General features: G+C 38.4%; 1 protein-coding gene across 1 annotated transcript; it reads right to left on the bottom strand.

Annotated features, from left to right (window-relative positions):
* Positions 1 to 1,992: 1,992 nt before the first annotated feature.
* Positions 1,993 to 16,526, bottom strand: LOC116049346 (activin receptor type-1C). The gene is made up of 9 exons (XM_031298914.2): positions 16,274 to 16,526; positions 9,756 to 9,986; positions 6,057 to 6,299; positions 5,683 to 5,913; positions 5,420 to 5,587; positions 4,735 to 4,891; positions 3,768 to 3,892; positions 3,411 to 3,541; positions 1,993 to 3,139 (listed from the first exon to the last, which is right to left on the bottom strand). The coding sequence occupies exons 1-9, from the start codon at positions 16,341 to 16,343 to the stop codon at positions 3,014 to 3,016; spliced, it is 1,482 nt and encodes a 493-aa protein (XP_031154774.1). The 5' UTR covers positions 16,344 to 16,526; the 3' UTR covers positions 1,993 to 3,013.
* Between the last annotated feature and the right edge of the window lie 3,259 nt (positions 16,527 to 19,785).

Raw genomic sequence — 19,785 nt, 5'->3', positions numbered from 1 at the left:
AGTGTTACACTTTTATTTCCTCTGTCTAACGGACACATCATAAACTGTGTACACAAATAGCGGTAGAACAAAAAGCCAAGATGAGTCATGTACGATGAAAGCTGAAAGTGTGATGGGGTAGATAAAAAAGGACCTGTTTCAGTAAACCTGGGAAATTCTGTCCTACATGCAGTAATTTGCACAGCTCTGCACAATCCGTGCGTTCAAAATTACAATTTCAATGTGGAGACATTTTATATTGGAAAACATATTTTCATCATGAAAAAAGTCATGAAAACAGTTCACTTCATGAAAAACAGTTTATTGACCCACTAATATCACTACTTTCTATACAGAATAAATAGTGCAAGAGAAAAGATACAATGCAATGGCATGAAATCTGAGCAATGATACAAAACAGTTTCACATAAATCAAAAGTATTGATCTAAATGACTGGATGGTTTGGAAATCAAAAAGTAGGTCTTATTTTCATGAAAGCGGTATTACGTTTGTTCATATTTAGCAATTTTATATACAATATATAAAAAAGACACCAGTCAGAAATTGCACATGGTGGTCACGCCTCTTTGGAATGATTGATAAGTCTTTCATATGCTTAGCTATGAGTTGTGTCACCTGTCTGATTCTTGCAGTAGCAGATATGACACAATAGACAAAATATAAGCTTGGCTCAGCAAAGATCCAACATCAGATAAAAAAACAAATTTATATTAAGTATTTTCAATGGATGCAGGCAGAGACAGACGCTTTAATACTGTATTTCAATATTTTGTATATATATATTCTGCACCATACAAAGTCAAATGATCCTATGATTGAAGTCAACTAATCACTTCATAGAAAGAAAAAATTAAGACTTGTACATTAACTGATACTTGTCAAGAGAGCAACAGGCTACTGTACATAGCTTATTTTCAAGAGCCAACACAGCTGATGCTACATATCAACCAGTAATAACGATGACACCTTCATAACAGCAGGACACGTATATGTTTCAACACTAAGCAGCTACATGGAAGTATGTAAACCTTAGCAACTAAAAGCATGAACATTAACGGAGGATGTATTAAAAAGCCATAATGGATAGGAAACATGGACAGGTTTTCTTCACAGCACCATGTTTTAAAAACACTACAATGATCAGATTCACATCATTAATCCCAGGATCACTTCACATGATATGAAACACACACACACACACACACACACACACACACACACACACACACGCACAGGCACACCTTCACACATGTGGAAGCATACAAACATACATGGTGTACAGATTCACTCATGTGCACTACCCCTAAGCCTGTTTTGACAAGGCTTTACAGGCTTCAACAGCCAGTGGCATTGGTGATCATAAGAGCACCCATCACCCAGACTGTGATCTCCAAGTGAAATGTCTTTAAACTGTCTCTAAACTGATTTACTACAAATAACAATTTGTTGTTATCCTCTTGTTTTATGAGTTTATCATTAGCTTTATCAAGCTCTGATCTTATCTTGGTCTTTGATTTTAACATAATTATCTGGTACATTGGGACACCTGCTGTAAAACAGCATTGGGCTTGAAAAATGGAGTGTTTTCTAACATGTACTGTGCTTAGTTGTTAGATTTCCCTGTCAAAAGAAATACCAATGAGCCAATGTTAACAATACTGATGTTTTGACCTGTGCATTAGGGTTGCTAAGATTTAATAATTTGAATAACATGCTTCCAGTCTAAATAAATATATTTGAGAAATATAAAAAATGACTTTTCACATTCATAATTGAACTTTTGTTTGTCAGCAAACTAGCATTCACCTGTCAAGAGAGCAGCTCTTTTCAGCAACTGAAAGCTTTAAATGTGCAAAATGTGGTCTTTGGTGTTTTTTGCCCCCAACGTCTCCTCCCAGGCAGTGCGGCAATGGTTATGTTTAGGGTTAAGGTTAGGGTTAGCTGCCTGGAAGGCGCCGTTGGAGGCAAAAAAACACCATCGAGCGCAAAATGTATAGCAGGAGCTTATAGTTGTACTTCTCTTTCTGTAAAGGACAAGACAAAGAAAATGTCTATAGCCACTCTACTGATCCCATGAGGCTGTTCAAATATGGAGACTGCTTTATAATTTAAAATGTAATTCTTACCACTAGTCAATCCAAATATTTAAAGTTTTGTCTGAGGGTGGCGCCAGAGAAATCGATACGTTTTTTTAACTAAATCCAAACCACTAATGATTTTAGGGTCATTCTTATTAGTTTCAGCTCAACTAAACTGAGACTCAGCCTTTAGTTATACTTAAAGTCAGGGGATCAGGGGGGTTCATCCTCTGGGGACCAGGAATGTCATTGTGATGCATTCAATACATGTCGAGGTATTTGGATCAACAGATCCAATGGACAAACTGTCATTGCCATCCATGGAGCCATGGTGGTTAAAAATCACTAGTCAGAACTAAATCACACTGAAAACTAACTTGGATGTATATAGCTTATATTTAGTTGTATTCCTGTTAAGTGTACACTACAAACACTTTAAAAATTGGGGACAGTATGTAAGTGTGGCATTTAAAACCAGTCAGAACCAGTCAGGGTGTTTTATCCAGTATAATTTGTGATTGTCAGTTAGCACACCAACTACTCAGCAATACTGTATTTGATACAAGATATGGCACAAAAACATCATAATGTGCAACTTCAAGCTTTGGGCACTTAAATGTCTGAGGTAGCAAAATAATCTGTATATATAAGACATATTCTTATTTCATATGGCTCTTCTGACCAAAAGTTCAGCAGTTTGGTTCAATTTTGTTTTTAACTAGGTGTCTATGTGCAAAGCAGCCACAGACACGCCCTACAATACTTTGGCACCAAAAACAACCTGAAGTTGCTCTCTGAGGGTGAACAGTGTTGTTGTGTCCTGAAGAGGGCAGCCTCAGGACGTTAGAGAGAACAGTTTCTCCCAGTTGTTGCTTTCAACAACTCTCAGTCCATCACGTTGCACCAGTGCTGATCTGCAGGGCAACAAATCTAACTAATCTTTGACATCCTTGATGGCAGACAGCTGAGACACCGTTTTCTTGACCCGCAGAGCAGTGAGTCGAGCAGCAGGGTTGGCATGCCAGCACTCTCTCATCAGTTTGCCCATCACACGCAGAGCCTGATGTATCAACAAGGAGACAGTACTATTTATGTAAAACCAAAATGTCACTTTATCCAGACAACAGGCTGAAGGGTCAACTTCTGAAGACGTCTACTACAAAAAAGTACCTGTGTTTTACCCAGATTTATCCTATAAGCAAATGGCATGTAATGTCTGTTTTTGTTTTATACCTGACTTTTACAGTTTTGTGCACACACTATTGTTGAGTTACAGTGTCGGTGCTAACTATCTTACATGATAATACATCAGATACATCCTCCCGTCTCACCTCACAGCTCTGCCACTGGTTGGGAACGTTGGGTCTGAGTTTCTGCTCACACACCACCTTCCTCATGTCCTCGATGGTCGGATCAGAAGGCACCAGGTCGTAATAAGGCAGCTGGAAATCTTCATGAAGTCCTGTGAAAAAGGGAGATTTTGTTTATCATGCTTTTACTCAACCGCCTTATGACGCACAGGATGGTGCACAGTGTACAGAAATACATGAAAATAGTTTCATCACTTGTGTCATGCATGTACTATTAGTGCCATAATGCAGTTTTGCTGATGACTCATCCATTAAGTATTTCTATAAATATCAATAAACAAGTGGGAGTATATTTGTGTGTGTGTAATTTTAAAGTACCTCTAACAGAGCATCTTCTGGCCAGTTCCCAGAACACCAGACCTAGTGAGTAGATATCCGCCCTCTTGAATGACTCAAAGCTAGTTATATTGATTGTCTCATCCAGGATTTCTGGGGCCATGTACCTGCAGAGGACAAAATGATTAAGAGCTAATGAAATAAAAAGCCACAGTACTTCTTTCCTTAACCGATTAGTGTGTGGGTTTGTTGCCCCATGTTCATGTGAATCATAAATATAGAAAAAAAACAAGGGCAGTTCATTACTCTTAAGAGATTTAAACATTATGTTCTGGGAACTTGAAGAACAAATACATCCATTTTTAAAAACAACACTGACAGCACTCACTGGTGATTTAGTTTGACAGATATATTGATATATATCTTGTTTTCTTTTGATAATACCACTAGGAGTAGCCAAAGTGTAAGAATTTTAAATCCTACACATACAGGGTTTAACCTTGTTCTTTATAGATAAATTCATGTGTTCATCACTTTACCAGAAAAATATGTTTTTAAAATAACTAATTATATCATGCCTCCATCAACCAAGCAGCACATTATTTTAGGAATCACTTGTGGGACTGAATGTGCATGCACAGTGGAAACCTACTGGGGTTTTGATTATGAGACTATGCTTTTCTTGCAGAAAACAGCGCCAACAATAGTGGCTCATTTTGTGTTGTGAGCCAGTTAATAGCATTGGCTAAAAAACTTTAAAACAGGTTGACTTCAGAGAAATTTAGACACTGACTGCAATGTAAACTTCACGGGAAATCTAGCATATCAAATAAATTAGACCAGGTTTAAACCAAGTTTCATTTCCTGTTTTTATGCACTGCAGATGTGTGTGTGTGTGTGTGTGTGTGTGTGTGTGTGTGTGTGTGTGTGAGTGTGCGTGCGTGCGTGCGTGCGTGCGTGCGTGTGTGTGTGTGTGTGTTTTAATTGTGGGTTTTGAGATAAATCCAACCGCTTGGTTCCCACTCTGTGGTTGGACGGCATGTCAATGGAGTTGGTGCTTGAGTCGTGTTTCACAGCCAAGCCCAAATCCGCAATGACTGCCGTGCCGTTCTTCTTTACCAGGACATTTTTAGACTTTAGATCCCTGTGAGCAATGGCAGGTTTCCCTAGAACCAAGAAGGCCACAAATAAGGTTGTATGCTTCATAGACAATTTTTTCTCATTTTTCAGTAATGGATAAAAAAAAAAGGAACATTTTCGCAGGATTAATGGAGTGAAAAAATAACATCTTCAACGTTTTTTAGTATTCTTACATGCTGTTTAACATCATCTAATCAAATTATTACACCCATCAATGAAACGTGATGTTAATGATGTTAACACTGTAGTGTTAAAATGACTAGTCAATTAATCAACAGAAACATTATCCAACAAATTTCATGATCAATTAATCTTTTAAGTAATTATCAAGCTAAATACCCAACATTAGCTTTATTTAGTATGTATATGTTACATGTTTCATTTCATTGCAAATTGATTATTTGGGGATTTCAGACTATTGGTTGGCAAAAAACAAGAAATGACATAACTTTGGTATCTGGGACACTGTGATGAAACATTTTCCACTATTTTTTGACCTTGTAGAGACTAAATGACAAGAGTTCAGGATCTGCATTCACTTAACACAGCCTTACCCTGTGTTCCAATGATTTCCATGTGGAGATGCGCCAGCCCACTAGCTACGGACAGAGCAAGGACGATCATGCCTTCCAAGGAGACTGTGTACCTGTTCAGGTAGTCATACAGAGAGCCATGCTCATGGTACTCTGACACCAACCAGAGCTGGGTCCACGAGCCGTTATCTGCAGCACACAGTAAATAATACAGTCACATGTTGGCAAATTTATCTCATAACTGTAATGTGAACTTGATTGGTTAGTGGATCTGAAGCTGATACCTTTGTTGTCAGCAGCAATGAAGCCCAAGATGTTCTCATGTCTGAGCATGATTGTCTGATAAATCTCTGCTTCACGAAACCACGATCTCTCGTCCCTGGAGGAGAAGATCTTCACCGCCACATCTTCTCCTCGCCACTTTCCCCGCCACACTTCACCAAACCGACCCTTCCCAATGGTCTCCTGCAGGACAATGGTCCGAGCTATAGTTCGCTGGACCAGCAGTGGCAGACCTGCAAGACACGAGCAAGACGATTAGCTGATATTGATATGCAACCATTTCATTTCACTTGCTTCACATTTATTAAAGTCTTGTTGAGTTTAACCCAGAATGAGTGATCATATCAGGTAAGCCAGCTGGCGGCGTCTCTCTTACCTGATCCAGAGCCTGAGGTGCTCATGTCATAGATGAGGTCTTTAAGACTTTTGTCGGTGGACATTAGCATCTGGTCATCCAGAGGCTCCTCTTGGTCCTGCTTGCGGGCTCTACTGTAGGCACAGCGGTGGCCCTGCACAACGAACACACCGAGCAGGATCCCCACACACAACAGGCAGGAGGGAACCAGGATCAACACAGTGAGCTGCAGCCTGCTCCAGCCAGGCTCTTCCAAAGGCCTTTCTGATAACACACACACACATACAACATGACCAACATTGTTAACATATCATGGTTAGCTGAAATTGAAGTCTTAAGATAAATAATTCGTAAAATGAGAGGGGATTTGCAATTATGTTCATCATTGAGCTCCCCATGATTGTTGCACCCTCTGGTGGCCATTATTGATTATTATTATTATTATTGATTATTATCAGTGGAGCATGACTACTGCTGAATTATGCTGATGTGCTGTATTTCAGGGAAACGCTTCTCTGACCTTAACACAAGCTCAGCTAAATTGAGCCATCACCATGTCGTTAATCTTAAAATTTAGAGAGATGGAAATTGTACATTTGGCAGATGCAAAGTTTTCTCTGCCAAAAAAAAATGTTTTTCCAGAGCACAAGACATTTTCCTCACTGACCATGAATGTCAATAATCAAAAGTAATCAAGAGATACAGAGGCAGAAGCTTTTAGTGCCAAGAAACTTTGCTCCAAAAAGTAAAAATCTAAATGTAATTGTTTCATAAAACATGCTTTGTCATTTAAAACTGATCAGGACAGGTGCACTATGAAAACAAATTGTGGGTTTAGCAAAACAATGTAACCTGGCATTTATATTGCTGACCTTCATTCTGTCTGTGGGTGGACAGAGGAGACCTGGACACAAACAAAAATAGCAGAGCTGGTGGGCACCTTGGTAATATGAGATTTAAAGACATGCTGACAACATAATGCACAGTGAACACTGTAATAGCATTGTAGCACAGTACTAGAATGTCATTATAGGTCTGAGGAAATACAAAGAATGTTGTACTAAAACGTAACTTTAGAAGATGCCATCTTATATTGCTGTTGCCTCATATTAACTCCAGGAACCATTGCAGGAACTAATAACTCTTTAAAACATACCGTTTAAACATAAGCAATAAAGACTTGAGAACCGGTTACCCTAATCCATGTTTCTTCAGCCTTGTCATCTTCTCAAATCCCCAAAGCATAGAATGTCCTCACCAGGAGGGTCTCAAACATGCAATATCTGCAGATGGCCTAATGTGCAAAGCAACACGTCGTGAACTAAACCACAGTTTCCTAAGACATCTTTAGCCTTTTACCTAAATACAACATATCCGGCCATGTGTCCAACTGGAGCCCAGCAGACATTACGCAAAACAAGACTGTACTCTCCTCTGGCCTAGTGGCAAAAGACCTTCTACAAACTGAAACTGTTTATTGATTGACTTTTAGGTGACTCTGCATGGGTCAAGGAAGTAATCTGAGCAGTCAATTCTACTTTTGTTTGACAATAAAGGACAATAAACTGAACTGTAAATACAGATACACAAGACCACTATAACTTCACCTTATAACTGTAGATACATTCTGGTATTCAGACCTGTATAGAAGTTACAGCAATGGCACAAACAAACATTAAGTCTTTGTGTATAGAAATAAACAGCACACTGGATGAGCTCACATGCTGATATTTAGCAGAGCAGTGGATCAGATTGATTCTGGTGTCCTCATTCGCAGTCAACACCATCACAGCCTGAGGGTGCTGCCCTGACCCATCTCATCAACAGTCTGCAGCACTTTACATTCTAAATCTCCTGTATCACCTCAACATTTAATTCTGGCCACTGTCTGACAAGGCCATCTAACTTTAATCACTTTAGATTAATAAATAAATCCTTTTGTTTTCTTAGTTTTGTCTTTTATTTGGTGTCAGAAATTAAGTATGGACCATATATTTACCAAGAGTAAATGTTGTCAAAATGTAAGCTGTTCTTGTCTTGAATGAAGCCACCAGACTATACAGCAGTGTTTCCCTTTAGTACAAATTTGGGTGTACCACCTGGATAGATTTGTTTTATAATTTTGTATTTTAACATTTATACCTTAAAAACGTGTGTCTGCAAATTAGAGCTGAAACAGTTTGTCAATGAATTCATTATTTGATCGTCAGATAATTAATCTGCGATAGTTTTTATAATCAATTCATCACAAAAATTCTGTATAATAATAAACTGAATCTCTTTGTGTTTTGGACTGCTGGTTAAACAAAACAAGATATTTGAAGACCTCACCTCAGGCTGTGGGATAATGAGACATTTTCTGATATGTTATAGAACGTTTAATTGATTAACTGAGAAAATAATTGCTAGATCAATCAATAATGAAAATAGTCAGCCAGAATGGTGTACTCATGAGCAATTAAATGGATTGGAAAAAAGGATTCACTTAAGTGTTTGCAAGCATTAAAATGAATGTGAATGTGAAGTTTTACAGGTTCACAGGTCATACAGTATGATACGATGCATTTTGGTTTTCTTAAAGCTGCACTAATCAATATTGTGATATAAGTAACGGGTCAAATGTCTATTAAAAACCCACAGATAATTATCACTCTGCAGTCTGACTTTAGGGAGCATCTTTCAGCTTTACTGATTTGATTAGTCTAACTGCTCTCTCAATCCCTTTTTCTAACTGCTGCAGGCTGCTGTTTTCAGCTCTGATAAAGCCATTGTGCACTACCTGCTCCTGTTCTGCACCAAACAGCAGACTAACTTTTAGTGAACATAGTGGAGCATTTATTAGCAAAAAGGGAGTTAGTAGAGACCAAAAACATAGCTACAAGGAGAGTGAATATTGGATTTATTTACCAAGTGGACAGAAACACAACTCCAAATAGACGATCATGTTGCTCCATGTCCAGCATTTCATCTTCAATTAATAATATTAATAATATGGCAGATGAGTATGTTTACAGCTAGTTGTGAAGTTTTCCCAACTGGCCAAAAAAAAAGACTAAATAATGCAGCTTTAACTAATCGGATTTACATTCTTTATGTGTAATCTAATTTACATGGATGTATAGAGTATTTAAATTGCCATGAACTCAAACCAGATATGTTACAAATAAACAGAAAACAAAAAAATATAATTTATGTACTGCGGCAGTGAAACACAGAAAGAAATACTATGAACTCCCACACTAAGTATAACTCTGATCTCCCAGTTTTTTCCACTGAATTGTCTATCCACAGGTGTAAATAATCCCCTCTGCTTTAAGGCCAACTTCCACCCAGCAGACCCATGTGAGGCTTTTAAATTGCAGTATGACTACATGCCTGATGAAGTATTTATTTATAAATCAGCTGAGAGAGGGGGAGGATCACTAACCGGCATCCCTTTGCCTCTGCCAGATTTGTTACGTCAGAGGAGCTAGTAGGATCAGCATCCATCTCGTCTAGCCGGGGTCAGAATGAGTGGGAAATCCCACACTGATTGGGGCGGCGTTGTTTTCGAATGACTACTGTCTGAAGGGATGAATCTATCTTTCCTCTACTATTTTTGTCTCTTTTTCTTTTCCTACTGTTTTAAATTATAATTATTAATTACAAAAAAAATAATTAAAAGACAACCAGAGATAAGGACAAGATTGTATCAGTTCCAGAGCATCATATCCACTGTACCTGGGTGTAAGTGCAGAGTCTCATTGTTGCAGAAGTCAGTGAAGCAGCAGTTCCTCTTGGAGACGTTTCGGGAGCTGTAGCAAAAGACCTGGCCCTTCAATTTAGAGGGCGACAGGCAGGACTTGTCCGTCTCCTCCTTCCCGTCAATCAGCATCACAGAGTTCCAGCAGGCGCCGTCTGCGGTCGTCTCACAGGTGTGGTTGGCACAAAGCTGGCAAACACACCTCAGACCTGAAACATATTACATCACCAGTTAATTTATTGATTTGTATAATCGGTGGGGGGGGGGGCTAGACAAAACATTTAATTCACAGACTGCCAGGCTAGTGGTCTTTGTCTTTGTCATGTAAGCAGGCCCATGCTCTTAAATGGCTGGAGGTGGAGGAACGTAATCGTGACATAATGCCTCTTAGTTTAACACCCAGATAATCATGTGTTCCTCTTGGATATGTTGTCATACTCTGTTTGATAAGACTGTGCGCGTTTGATAAGCAAGCTTGCACTGCCTGCTTACTGCTGGAAAAACCTGGAAATACTGTAGGACTATTATACATTATTCAATATATTCAAACTATTTTTAATAAAGTAGTTTGAGAAGATCAAATTTATAACTGCATTGCCCATAATAAGGTAAATAAAGGTCTCCAAGCATAAATTAAATGATACAGTTGTAAAAGTATTTATCATAAACTTCACTGACAAATCTGTATTTTTTTTTATATATTTTGAAGCATTTTCAAAATTTTGACCTTTGAATATTAAGCGTCTTACTTTCATACAGTTTAGTTTGCTCATTGAACAAAAAACTTAGTTCAATGACAATCAATAACAAACAAAGGAGAAGTATCACCTTTCTGACAGTATCAACAAAAATGTCATATGCATTAGCTTTGTAAAGCAGAGCTGTTGTATTGGATTGGATTGCATTTGATTTTACAGGTGCACCTAATAAATGGGCCAGCAAGTGTAAATTGGTGGATGCTGTCTGAAATGTATGTCATGTGTGCAATTAGTGGTTTTCATGCCAGCTCAATCTAATTCTAATTCAGTCTACAAAAAAATATTCCCCAAAAGTATTTTACATTTTACATCACCTGTATTTGTCATGTATATATCAACAAACCTGGAACTTGCTTTAGGTAACATAACTTCTTAAGAAGTAGATCTCTTAAGAAGGTCTCAAATCAGGTTGACATGAAACTAGGAAGTCTGGATGCAGTTCATCCTTAACCTGTTGAGAGGGACTTCTGGTCCATCATAGACCTCCATGAATTGTCCTCAGGAGTAGTGACAGTTATGGAAGAGAATGTTATTCATATTACGCATGCCAAAGAGATTATTATGTATATGTGGATATGCAGAAAAATGAATAATAAAATGAACAGGAATAACAAGGAGATAAAAATAAAACCTGTCACCTGTGATCAACATCTTGATCATCTATGTTGTTTTAAAACCACAAATTTACTTATTTTAACCTGAACTTGGGAAAAATGAAAACATGCTGAACCCCATACTAATCCTGAACACTAGGTATCCTCTGACTTATGAACTGTCTGAGGAATAATCTAAGCATGTATACTGCACATGTGGTGATGGTGCAGTGGATATGACACATGCCTTTGGTGTGGGTGACCTGGGTTCAATTCCCATTGCGATACATCAACCAACGTGTCCCTGAGCAAGACACTTAACCCCTGGTTGCTCCAGAGGTGTGCGACCTCTGACATATATAGCAATTGTAAGTCGCTTTGGATAAAAGTGTCAGCTAAATGACATGTAACATCTAAGAAGTAATAAAAGCATTAATAGATCTTGCAAGATAAGAACGGACATGCATATTTCACAACTGGAAGAATTTTGAGATGATGGTCAAAGTTCATGCTGTGAACACAAGTAACTCATATTTTTGTTACTGGGGTTTGAATAACTTTTAATGAGATCTGAAGATGTCTAGTCCGTCATACTTGCTAAACAACTCAGTAAGGAGGACAAGTTGTAAGGAACACATGCTTTAATGAAAGATACAGCTGTGTGTCATCCATGTTGCAGTTATAAAAAATGTGTTTAATACAAGGCTAATTGTATAAAAAGAGAACAGCATGGGACCAAGAATTATTCCCTGCAACATACCGCAATTTACTATTGAAATATGAAGAGAAACATTTGAGGGATGTCCCTGAAATACCCAGAGTCAACAAAAATGGAGTAATAAGTACTTCAAAAGAAAAGGCTGACATGCTTCTATGTTTTCCTTAAAATCGACATTTCATTTCCCTTGAAAAAAAAAACCCAGCAATGTGTTAGTCTGTCTCTCAATACCATCTGACCTCCCTACCCTGTTTCTTTGTTGTGTACACAGGAGCACTGAAATGCAATTTTGTTCCACTTCATACTGAGTAATATACTGTATATGGAGAGTGTGCCAATAAATTATACCTTGACCTTGTGGAACTCAGTCCTAAGTCCACTTGTACCTACTGAATATATGTAATTGGTTAAAAAATGGGTCACAAATAAAAAGTACGGTGCACCAGTGGGTACAGCACCAACATGGTGTAGGACTGACTGAAAATACACAACAGTGTTTATTGAAATGAAAAATAGGGGCATGGTTTACCTTTCAGCAGGATAAATTCCTCATGAGTTTTGGTCTTTTAATTTATTGTCATTTAGAAAAAATAGAGAATATACAATCTTATATTTTAAAGGACTTTTAAAGAGACGAAGAAGATCAGCAGTTCAGTTTAAGTTAAAGCAGTCTGACTGGAATATGACAAAAATGTGCATTAACAGCATACCTAGGAGTTGCTTGGCAACAACCTTTCTCAAGGACAATGATTAGGCTATTAAATGTTTGAATTTACTGTAACTCCATGAGGTTGAATTCAATTACATCAGTCAAATCATAACAGACGTTATCTCAGGACACTTTACAAATAGAGTAGGTCTTGACCACACTCTATACTACACTCTCCCCCAAGAGCATGCATTTGGTGTGTATGACAAGGTTGGTCTTTTTTTAAGCTTTTTTTTTTTTTAAGCAAATGAATGAATGATCATGTATACAGGGAAATAAATATTTAAAATGTTCTCCATTGTGTGTTATTATTGTCACAAAATGTTTGGGGAAGAGAAAAGACGTAGAACAGTGTTGTGCTCTCTAAACAGAACAATCAACAAAATCACAACTAGTGTCTTAAAGAAAGGACGGCAAAAATAAAAAGAACTGCCTTTTTCAAAACAGCACATTAAATTAATTTAATGGTGGTAAAAAAAAAAGATTTTGATAAAGTTAACATAATATTTAGCCTGTTTACTGCTCCATATCTTGCCTGTCATTGACATCAGGCCATAGATCTGTAATATTTTCTCAAAATCACTGTGACATGCGACTTCATATTGATTATGGCTTCAAAAGTTTTGTACTGCATAGTTTAACATAGTGAATGAGCCACAACAAACTGCATGAAGACAACTGGAAACAGTGAGGGCAGTGGTGGCCTAAAGGTTAGAGAAGCGAGGTTCTGACCAGACCAGCAGGATAGGCTAAATCTGGGTGGGGATAGTGAAAAAGCAGCGCTTTCCCCTCATTCATTACCACAATTGAGGTGCCATTGATCAAGGCCCTTAACCCCGAACCCAGGGGCGATTCTAGGATCAAACCTTTAGGGGGGCTGAGCCCCTAATGAGAATGTGACACGGATACAGTGCCTTGCAAAAGTGTTAAGCTGCTCAGTGACCAATACGGCTGGCCTCATAGGTAGATGGTCGGGGTGATGGCCGGGTGTTAACACACAGGACTTTCAAGCCAGGGAGCGGAGTTCGCCTCCAGGAGAAAACAAAAGACTTTCACCTAGGGAACGTGTGTTCCTTGGGAGTGTTTTAATACAAACCACAATCTTTTTTCTAAACTTAACTAGTCGTTTTGGTGCCTTAACTTAACTTTCGGCGCTGCATAACACTCACTTTTCTTGCCTAAACTTAAGCGTAATCTCCGCTGAAATGACCGGCAGCTCTCAGTGATCTGTACCCGGCGCACAGTCACCTATTCTTAGGTAACTGAACCACCAACTATCGCTGACCTGACGGAGCACCATGCAGAGCATCGTAGCCGGTGTCGCAGAGCTCTGTAGCGGCTGAACACATCCACTAACTGCCGCTAATATGACGAGCTGTGACAGAGGACTGTATGAGTTTTCGTATGATAGCATACGTTTTAGTGGGCATAACTTTTCGTACAATATCATACGAACTCGTTCATGAGAATGCGTTGAACTGTGCGAATGCTTCCAGGTGTGTGAATGTGTGTAACTGTGCAAATCTAATCAGGGAGTTTCTGCTAAAGAGAGGCTTCCTCTCAGTGAAATGTCCCTGAATAAAAAAAGGGAAAATAAATAAACCGATGAGAGAGAATAAATCAGAAGTCTGACAACAGTGTTCAACTATGGAGAAAAGCTGTTGAGGAATTGCTTTGAGCTTTGAGATGCGATAAATGCAACACGTTTTTTAAGTCATTGCTTCTGTAGGCTGTTTATCCTTTAAGGCTTAAAGAACTATCTAGAAAGATTTGGTGACAAAAAGTTGAATCCTGTCAGTGACTTTGAGGAAACGTCTTGTTATTTCAAATCCAACGTTCAGCACATTTCCACACAACCTGGAATATGTGCACGTTATCATTCTCCGAGAACTCCTAACAGGTTCAGATAGCTCTGAAGCTCCCCTCAATCCTTTAGGAGATATGAGTAATGTCCTAGGTAAACAAAGTTAATCATATGCATTTACTCCATAACTTAAAAGTACAACCAAATATATGTATGTCACTATGAGTCAGTTAGAAGAGAATTCCTAAGAATTTCTGAGATGCTCAATTACCATGACTAGGGTTGAGTTGTAGGGATAAACTATTCTTATCATTTAGATGCAATACTAATTTATAGAAGTATAGTGCTGAAAGGATTGTACTTGAAAAACCTTTTTACCACAGAAGTCTTTAAGAATTGATTATTATTGTCATATTTTGCATTTTTTAATTTACCTGTGTTACGCAGCCTGTTACCTGGAATGAGGGCATATTAGAGAAAAACACTCTTATATTTAATAAAAGAACGTGTGCAATAAGTGGGCTTCTATCATTTACTGTGTATAAAACAATAAATGTTGGTTGACTGAGAGAGCCTTCCAAACTTATATCCCTTCTACTATTAACCCACATCCCTGTTGTCCCATTGGAAACAAGTTACTGTTAATGTTGTATTCTAAGTCTGAATCATTAGTAGCCAAATACCAAGAAAATGGATCAGCACACTGTTGTCTTCAACTTTATCAGACAGACAAGCTTTCAGTCACACACCTATTTATCAGGGCACACACCAGGACAAACAGCAGTGGGTATATGTCAGCTGTAGCAAGTCGGTGAGTGGCTGATTGTTTTTGACTCTAAATGTAAAGGAGGCATTTGTGTTCCCAGCAGCCACTGGAACATTCATTTACAATGTATTTTAATGTATCAAATGCAGCATAACAGCCTGTGGACCACCACTTCATTATTGATTAATCGCCTGGTCTATACATTGTAAGAAAATTATTAAATCAGACCCTGGCGAAGTTTAAAACCCAAAGATATTCTGTTTACATTTCATATATGACAAGGAAAAGCTGCAAATCCTCACATGGAGAAGCTGGAAAAAGAGGTTGATTAATAATTGTTTTTTTTCATTTTACTTCAACTCTAGTAATGAATTTAGTCAAACAAATTAGAATTGTTCTGTTATAAAAACAAACAACTTTAATCTTCAATACAAATAGAGTCTCCAGAAAAGACCAATCTGATTTCAGATGTTAATAAGATGTGAAACAAAGGATCAAAGCTATCCTGCTGTAGGAAACTACCAAATTTGCCCAAAACAATGACACCATGATCTCACCATGATCTTACAGCATAAGTACTGATTGGGAAATGGCAATAAAGAATAAAACTGACAGTATTCTACTGCCTGAAAGTTGGGTTTAAATCACAGGTCTGCCAAACTATTTTTTGACCAAGCACCCTCTGTTTTAATGTTTAAGAAAGCTATTTTGTACAACAACAAAAACACAAGATCTGCACCTACTGCCTTACATGTGAAATAATAGGTTATAGGGGCTTTTTATTTTCTTTAAATTATTGGTCGTTGCATTCAGAGGTTTAATAGCAAAATAAATTAAGCTTGATAAAAATAAATTCTATTTTTTTTTTTAATCTAATGTAATTTACAAAGGTGAGTTTATTGGTATAAAATAATGTGTCCTTTAAAGTCAAATAAAGGCAATAGATGGTTTGATGACATAACCCATAATAACAGCTGTCTGAAAATACAATATGGGCGATTTCAAAAGTCAAGTGAATAAACTATCCTAGTTAGCCAAGCCAACACTTTATATGGTAGGCAATTTAATAACTCACATAAAAGCTTTAAATAGCCTAATGCAATTTAATAAATGAATGCATTTGAGTGAGGATCTGTCAGCTACTGTACCTGCAGTCAGCTGGGCGACAGACAGAAAGATCAACGCCGCTTGAAAGCTCTGCTTCCCGGGACGAATCATGGCAAGAGCCGCATCTGCTCCGTCTCCGTCGCACCGTTTACACAGCTACTCTACAGAAAAACACAACATTATCCATCGCGGTAAAGTCAGTCGGCCATGCACCCCGCACAAATGCCTCGCACAGCAAATGCGGGAAGGAAACTTTACGCAGTGAGAGGTTTGCTCCGCCTCTGTTGACTGAAATTTAAGAGGATTAACACTGCAGACCTCTGATAAAGACATGTGAATGAGAGCCTGAGAGAAAGTGTGTTGCATATCCATTTAACAAATGCAGGTCCAGTGAAACATCACCTCCTGTCTGCATATTGAATATGGACATTTCTTCAGCTCTCAATTATTTACTAAATGCTTACTGTGGAAGGAAACCATGTCGAACTGTTCACATTACACTGAATATGGTGATGCAATCCATATAGTTTGTATAAGTACAAACTACAAAATCCCAGAGTATTTGTATTTAGTGTAGTGTAAGAATATTATTGATTGTTTTGGGGAAGTGCACTGACTCTTCTCCAACTTCATGTGTAGGCTACATACTAGTGGGCCAGTATATTGACATGCAGGTTTTCAAGGGAACTTATTAACCTGTTTGTGGGCCCTGGGCCAAAGAACCTTGCTCTTGTGCACTTATTGTGTATGTACCAACACATCTATCTCCTATAAATTCCCATCAAGTAGCCTACTGTATAGTGCACACAGCAGATTATAGATGGCAGCTTTATCATATACCCAGACACCAACCAGTACTCCTATGGTGATATACCTGCCTTGAGTTTTCTGTCACTTAGTTTGTGGTAATTTGACTAAACACAATTTATGTAGAGATAATCAACATGTGAGCATAAATAACTAATTCTAATACTGAATTGCCCATTTGGGGATTAATAAAGTTATCTGAATCTGAATAATTCACACAGGGCCGCTCTGCAAAACAGGGCCGCAAGATTAGATAATAATGCAGGACCCATCTTTATTGATACTGTACTTGAGAGGTGCAACATCCCTAGCAAACTGGCAGTTAATTAAATTACCAAAGACCAATTCAGAAGTGTGTGGCCCCGGACGGACTGGCCATGCTTTGCTTTGCCTGGGTGATAATCCCAGGGTGAGGGTTAATATCTTGCACCCCCGGGGCCATTGTAATTCCTCTCCCTGGATGCGAACTCAGGTCAGCAAACTAAAGAGACCAGCCGAGACAGATACAGTACCACTGCCAACATCCCATCCAAACAACCAGACTGTCACGTAGTCTGCTGTACATTAAGCTCAGAGCAACTGTTACAGCTCAACTCACCTGCATGTAATGCCTTATTTACTGCTGCAGGCCATATGTGATCAAGTTGTGTTCCTGCTGCTTGGGCTCCATAGCAACAACATGTGCCAATGTCACCAAGGAGAGTGCATTGGCAAAGCCACAAGCACCAAATGTACTTTTATCTATGTATTCAGAGCAAAGTCTATGCAGTCTACCTGTTATGTACATAGTGAGACAGTTTTTTTTATATATATATATATATATATATATATATATATATATATATATATATATATATATATATAAATACTGAATCCACACCACTAATACTGTATCCTCTGCCTTTTCTCCACCAATTGTGTTTGTTAAAATGATTAAAAGAAAGTTAGACAAACAAATACAGTTGTTGGCAAGCATCAACAGTTTACCTCGTCTCCCTCTCAGTTGTAGGTACATAGAAGTACACAGCATGTATGCAAAGCAAGTACAGAACCTTTGGGAAATGCGATGCAATTTTAAAAACTGGTGGATTCAAACTTCTGTGCTCTGCGGGTGCAGGATAGTTCAAATGACACTGAATATGAAGACAGTCTATGTAGAAAGTTTGACAGCAGTTGATACATGCAGGCTTGGCGTCTCAGCACTGTCAGATATCCACTGTTAGTGTTTTAATCATATGGCCCATAACTCCTCTGGTATATCAATCAGGCTGAGAACCATCAGGGGTCCAGTTTCTGTTTGACACCTGCCAAGTTTCTGCTGTCCACACAGTTTCACTTTACAGCTGGCAGGAAAAACACCTGGGGCTTTTGACCTTTTCCAAATTAATATGGATTAATTTGTTGCATTATCAGGGCAGATGTCAAGCTTTTTGCAGCGAGGAAATAGTTTATTGTGTAGAAATAATTATATACTAATGAAATAATTCAGGATAAACTAACATTTCTACCTGTACTGACAAAAATAGAGGCAGTCACTGGAATATGGAAGTTGGGTTTTAGCTGCAGGGCTGACAGCTGCATTAGTCCACTTTATTTAAAAAGGTAAATTACTTGGCCTCTACAATATACTTTTGGCAAAGTTTACTATCGGACTTAGAAATCACAAGAGAAAGGTTAGAGGGGGGATAGACAGGGTTTGATTTGAAACTACAGATGGTACTCAAATAAAAACTACATGGCCAATCATATTAAAGATCATGAATAATTAACAGATTCACTATTAGTCACAACTTTTATCTTACTGTCTTAACAGGAAGAAACAAATTAAAATGAGCAGAGAAATTAAAAATGTTCTCAGTAACGCAAAGTAAAATAAGAGTCAACAGCCATGCTAACAGCTGTGCTGTACTAACCTTTGCTAATTATCACTGAACACAAACTACAGCTGAGAATAATGGGAAACAGAATTTCCGCCTTGCCTCCGCCAACCAGTCAAGTTGCAGTTTACAGCCATGTCTATCCAGACTCATATATTATATGTAGTGAAGACTTTGAATTAATTTAATAAAAAGGTATTAAGTGTATATTTTTGTGAAACATGGATGCTTCACACACATCTTCAACCCCACAGCACAGAAGATCAAAACAATCAACGCCGTTTCAAGATTGAAGGATGCCTCTAACTGGCGCGGAGGCATATAAACCAAAGCAGTGAACAAATTAAAAGATTGACCTGATGATGGCACTAAACGAAAAGTCAGGGGATCACCCAAGACAGTAGGATTCATCCTCTAGGGACCATGAATGTCTTTGCAAAGTTTCATCTTAATTCATCCAATAGTTGTTAGATATTTCAGTATGGACCAAAGTGGTGAACCGACAGAGTCACCGACATTGCCATCCATGGAGCTACTCCACTAGCATGGCTAACAATAAATAAATCTACGAGATACAGCATTAAGACAAATGTAGTCTTGCTTTACCAGACCTTCCTCAACAGCACAGCGGAGGAGGGTCTGGCTCATCCACACAGCATTCCGGGATGGGAGAAAATCGTGCTGTGGCATTTCTTTAAACCAATCACAATCGTCATGGGCGGCGCTAAGCATAGACATATACGTATACATGTCTATGGCGCTAAGCACTGGGAAAAGCCACACAAGTTTGGTGGAACGTGTACGTTCAAAAGTTGTTTAAGTCGTGCAACAGAAAACTCAGATTGGACAGATAGACTAGCTAGCTGTCT

The sequence above is a fragment of the Sander lucioperca genome, chromosome 8 (assembly GCF_008315115.2).
Source record: "Sander lucioperca isolate FBNREF2018 chromosome 8, SLUC_FBN_1.2, whole genome shotgun sequence".
Classification (NCBI taxonomy): domain Eukaryota; kingdom Metazoa; phylum Chordata; class Actinopteri; order Perciformes; family Percidae; genus Sander; species Sander lucioperca.
Note: the sequence above shows the minus strand (reverse complement) of the source record. Positions and strands in the feature narration are given on the sequence as shown.

Coding starts and splice junctions, on each gene's coding strand:
- LOC116049346 (XM_031298914.2), bottom strand. CDS start 16,343: ATGATTCGTCCCGGGAAGCAGAGCTTTCAAGCGGCGTTGATCTTTCTG. Junction 5,914..6,056: donor CACCTCAGGCTCTGGATCAG/GTAAGAGAGACG, acceptor CGTGTCTTGCAG/GTCTGCCACTGCTGGTCCAG. Junction 3,140..3,410: donor ACCAGTGGCAGAGCTGTGAG/GTGAGACGGGAG, acceptor TTGATACATCAG/GCTCTGCGTGTGATGGGCAA.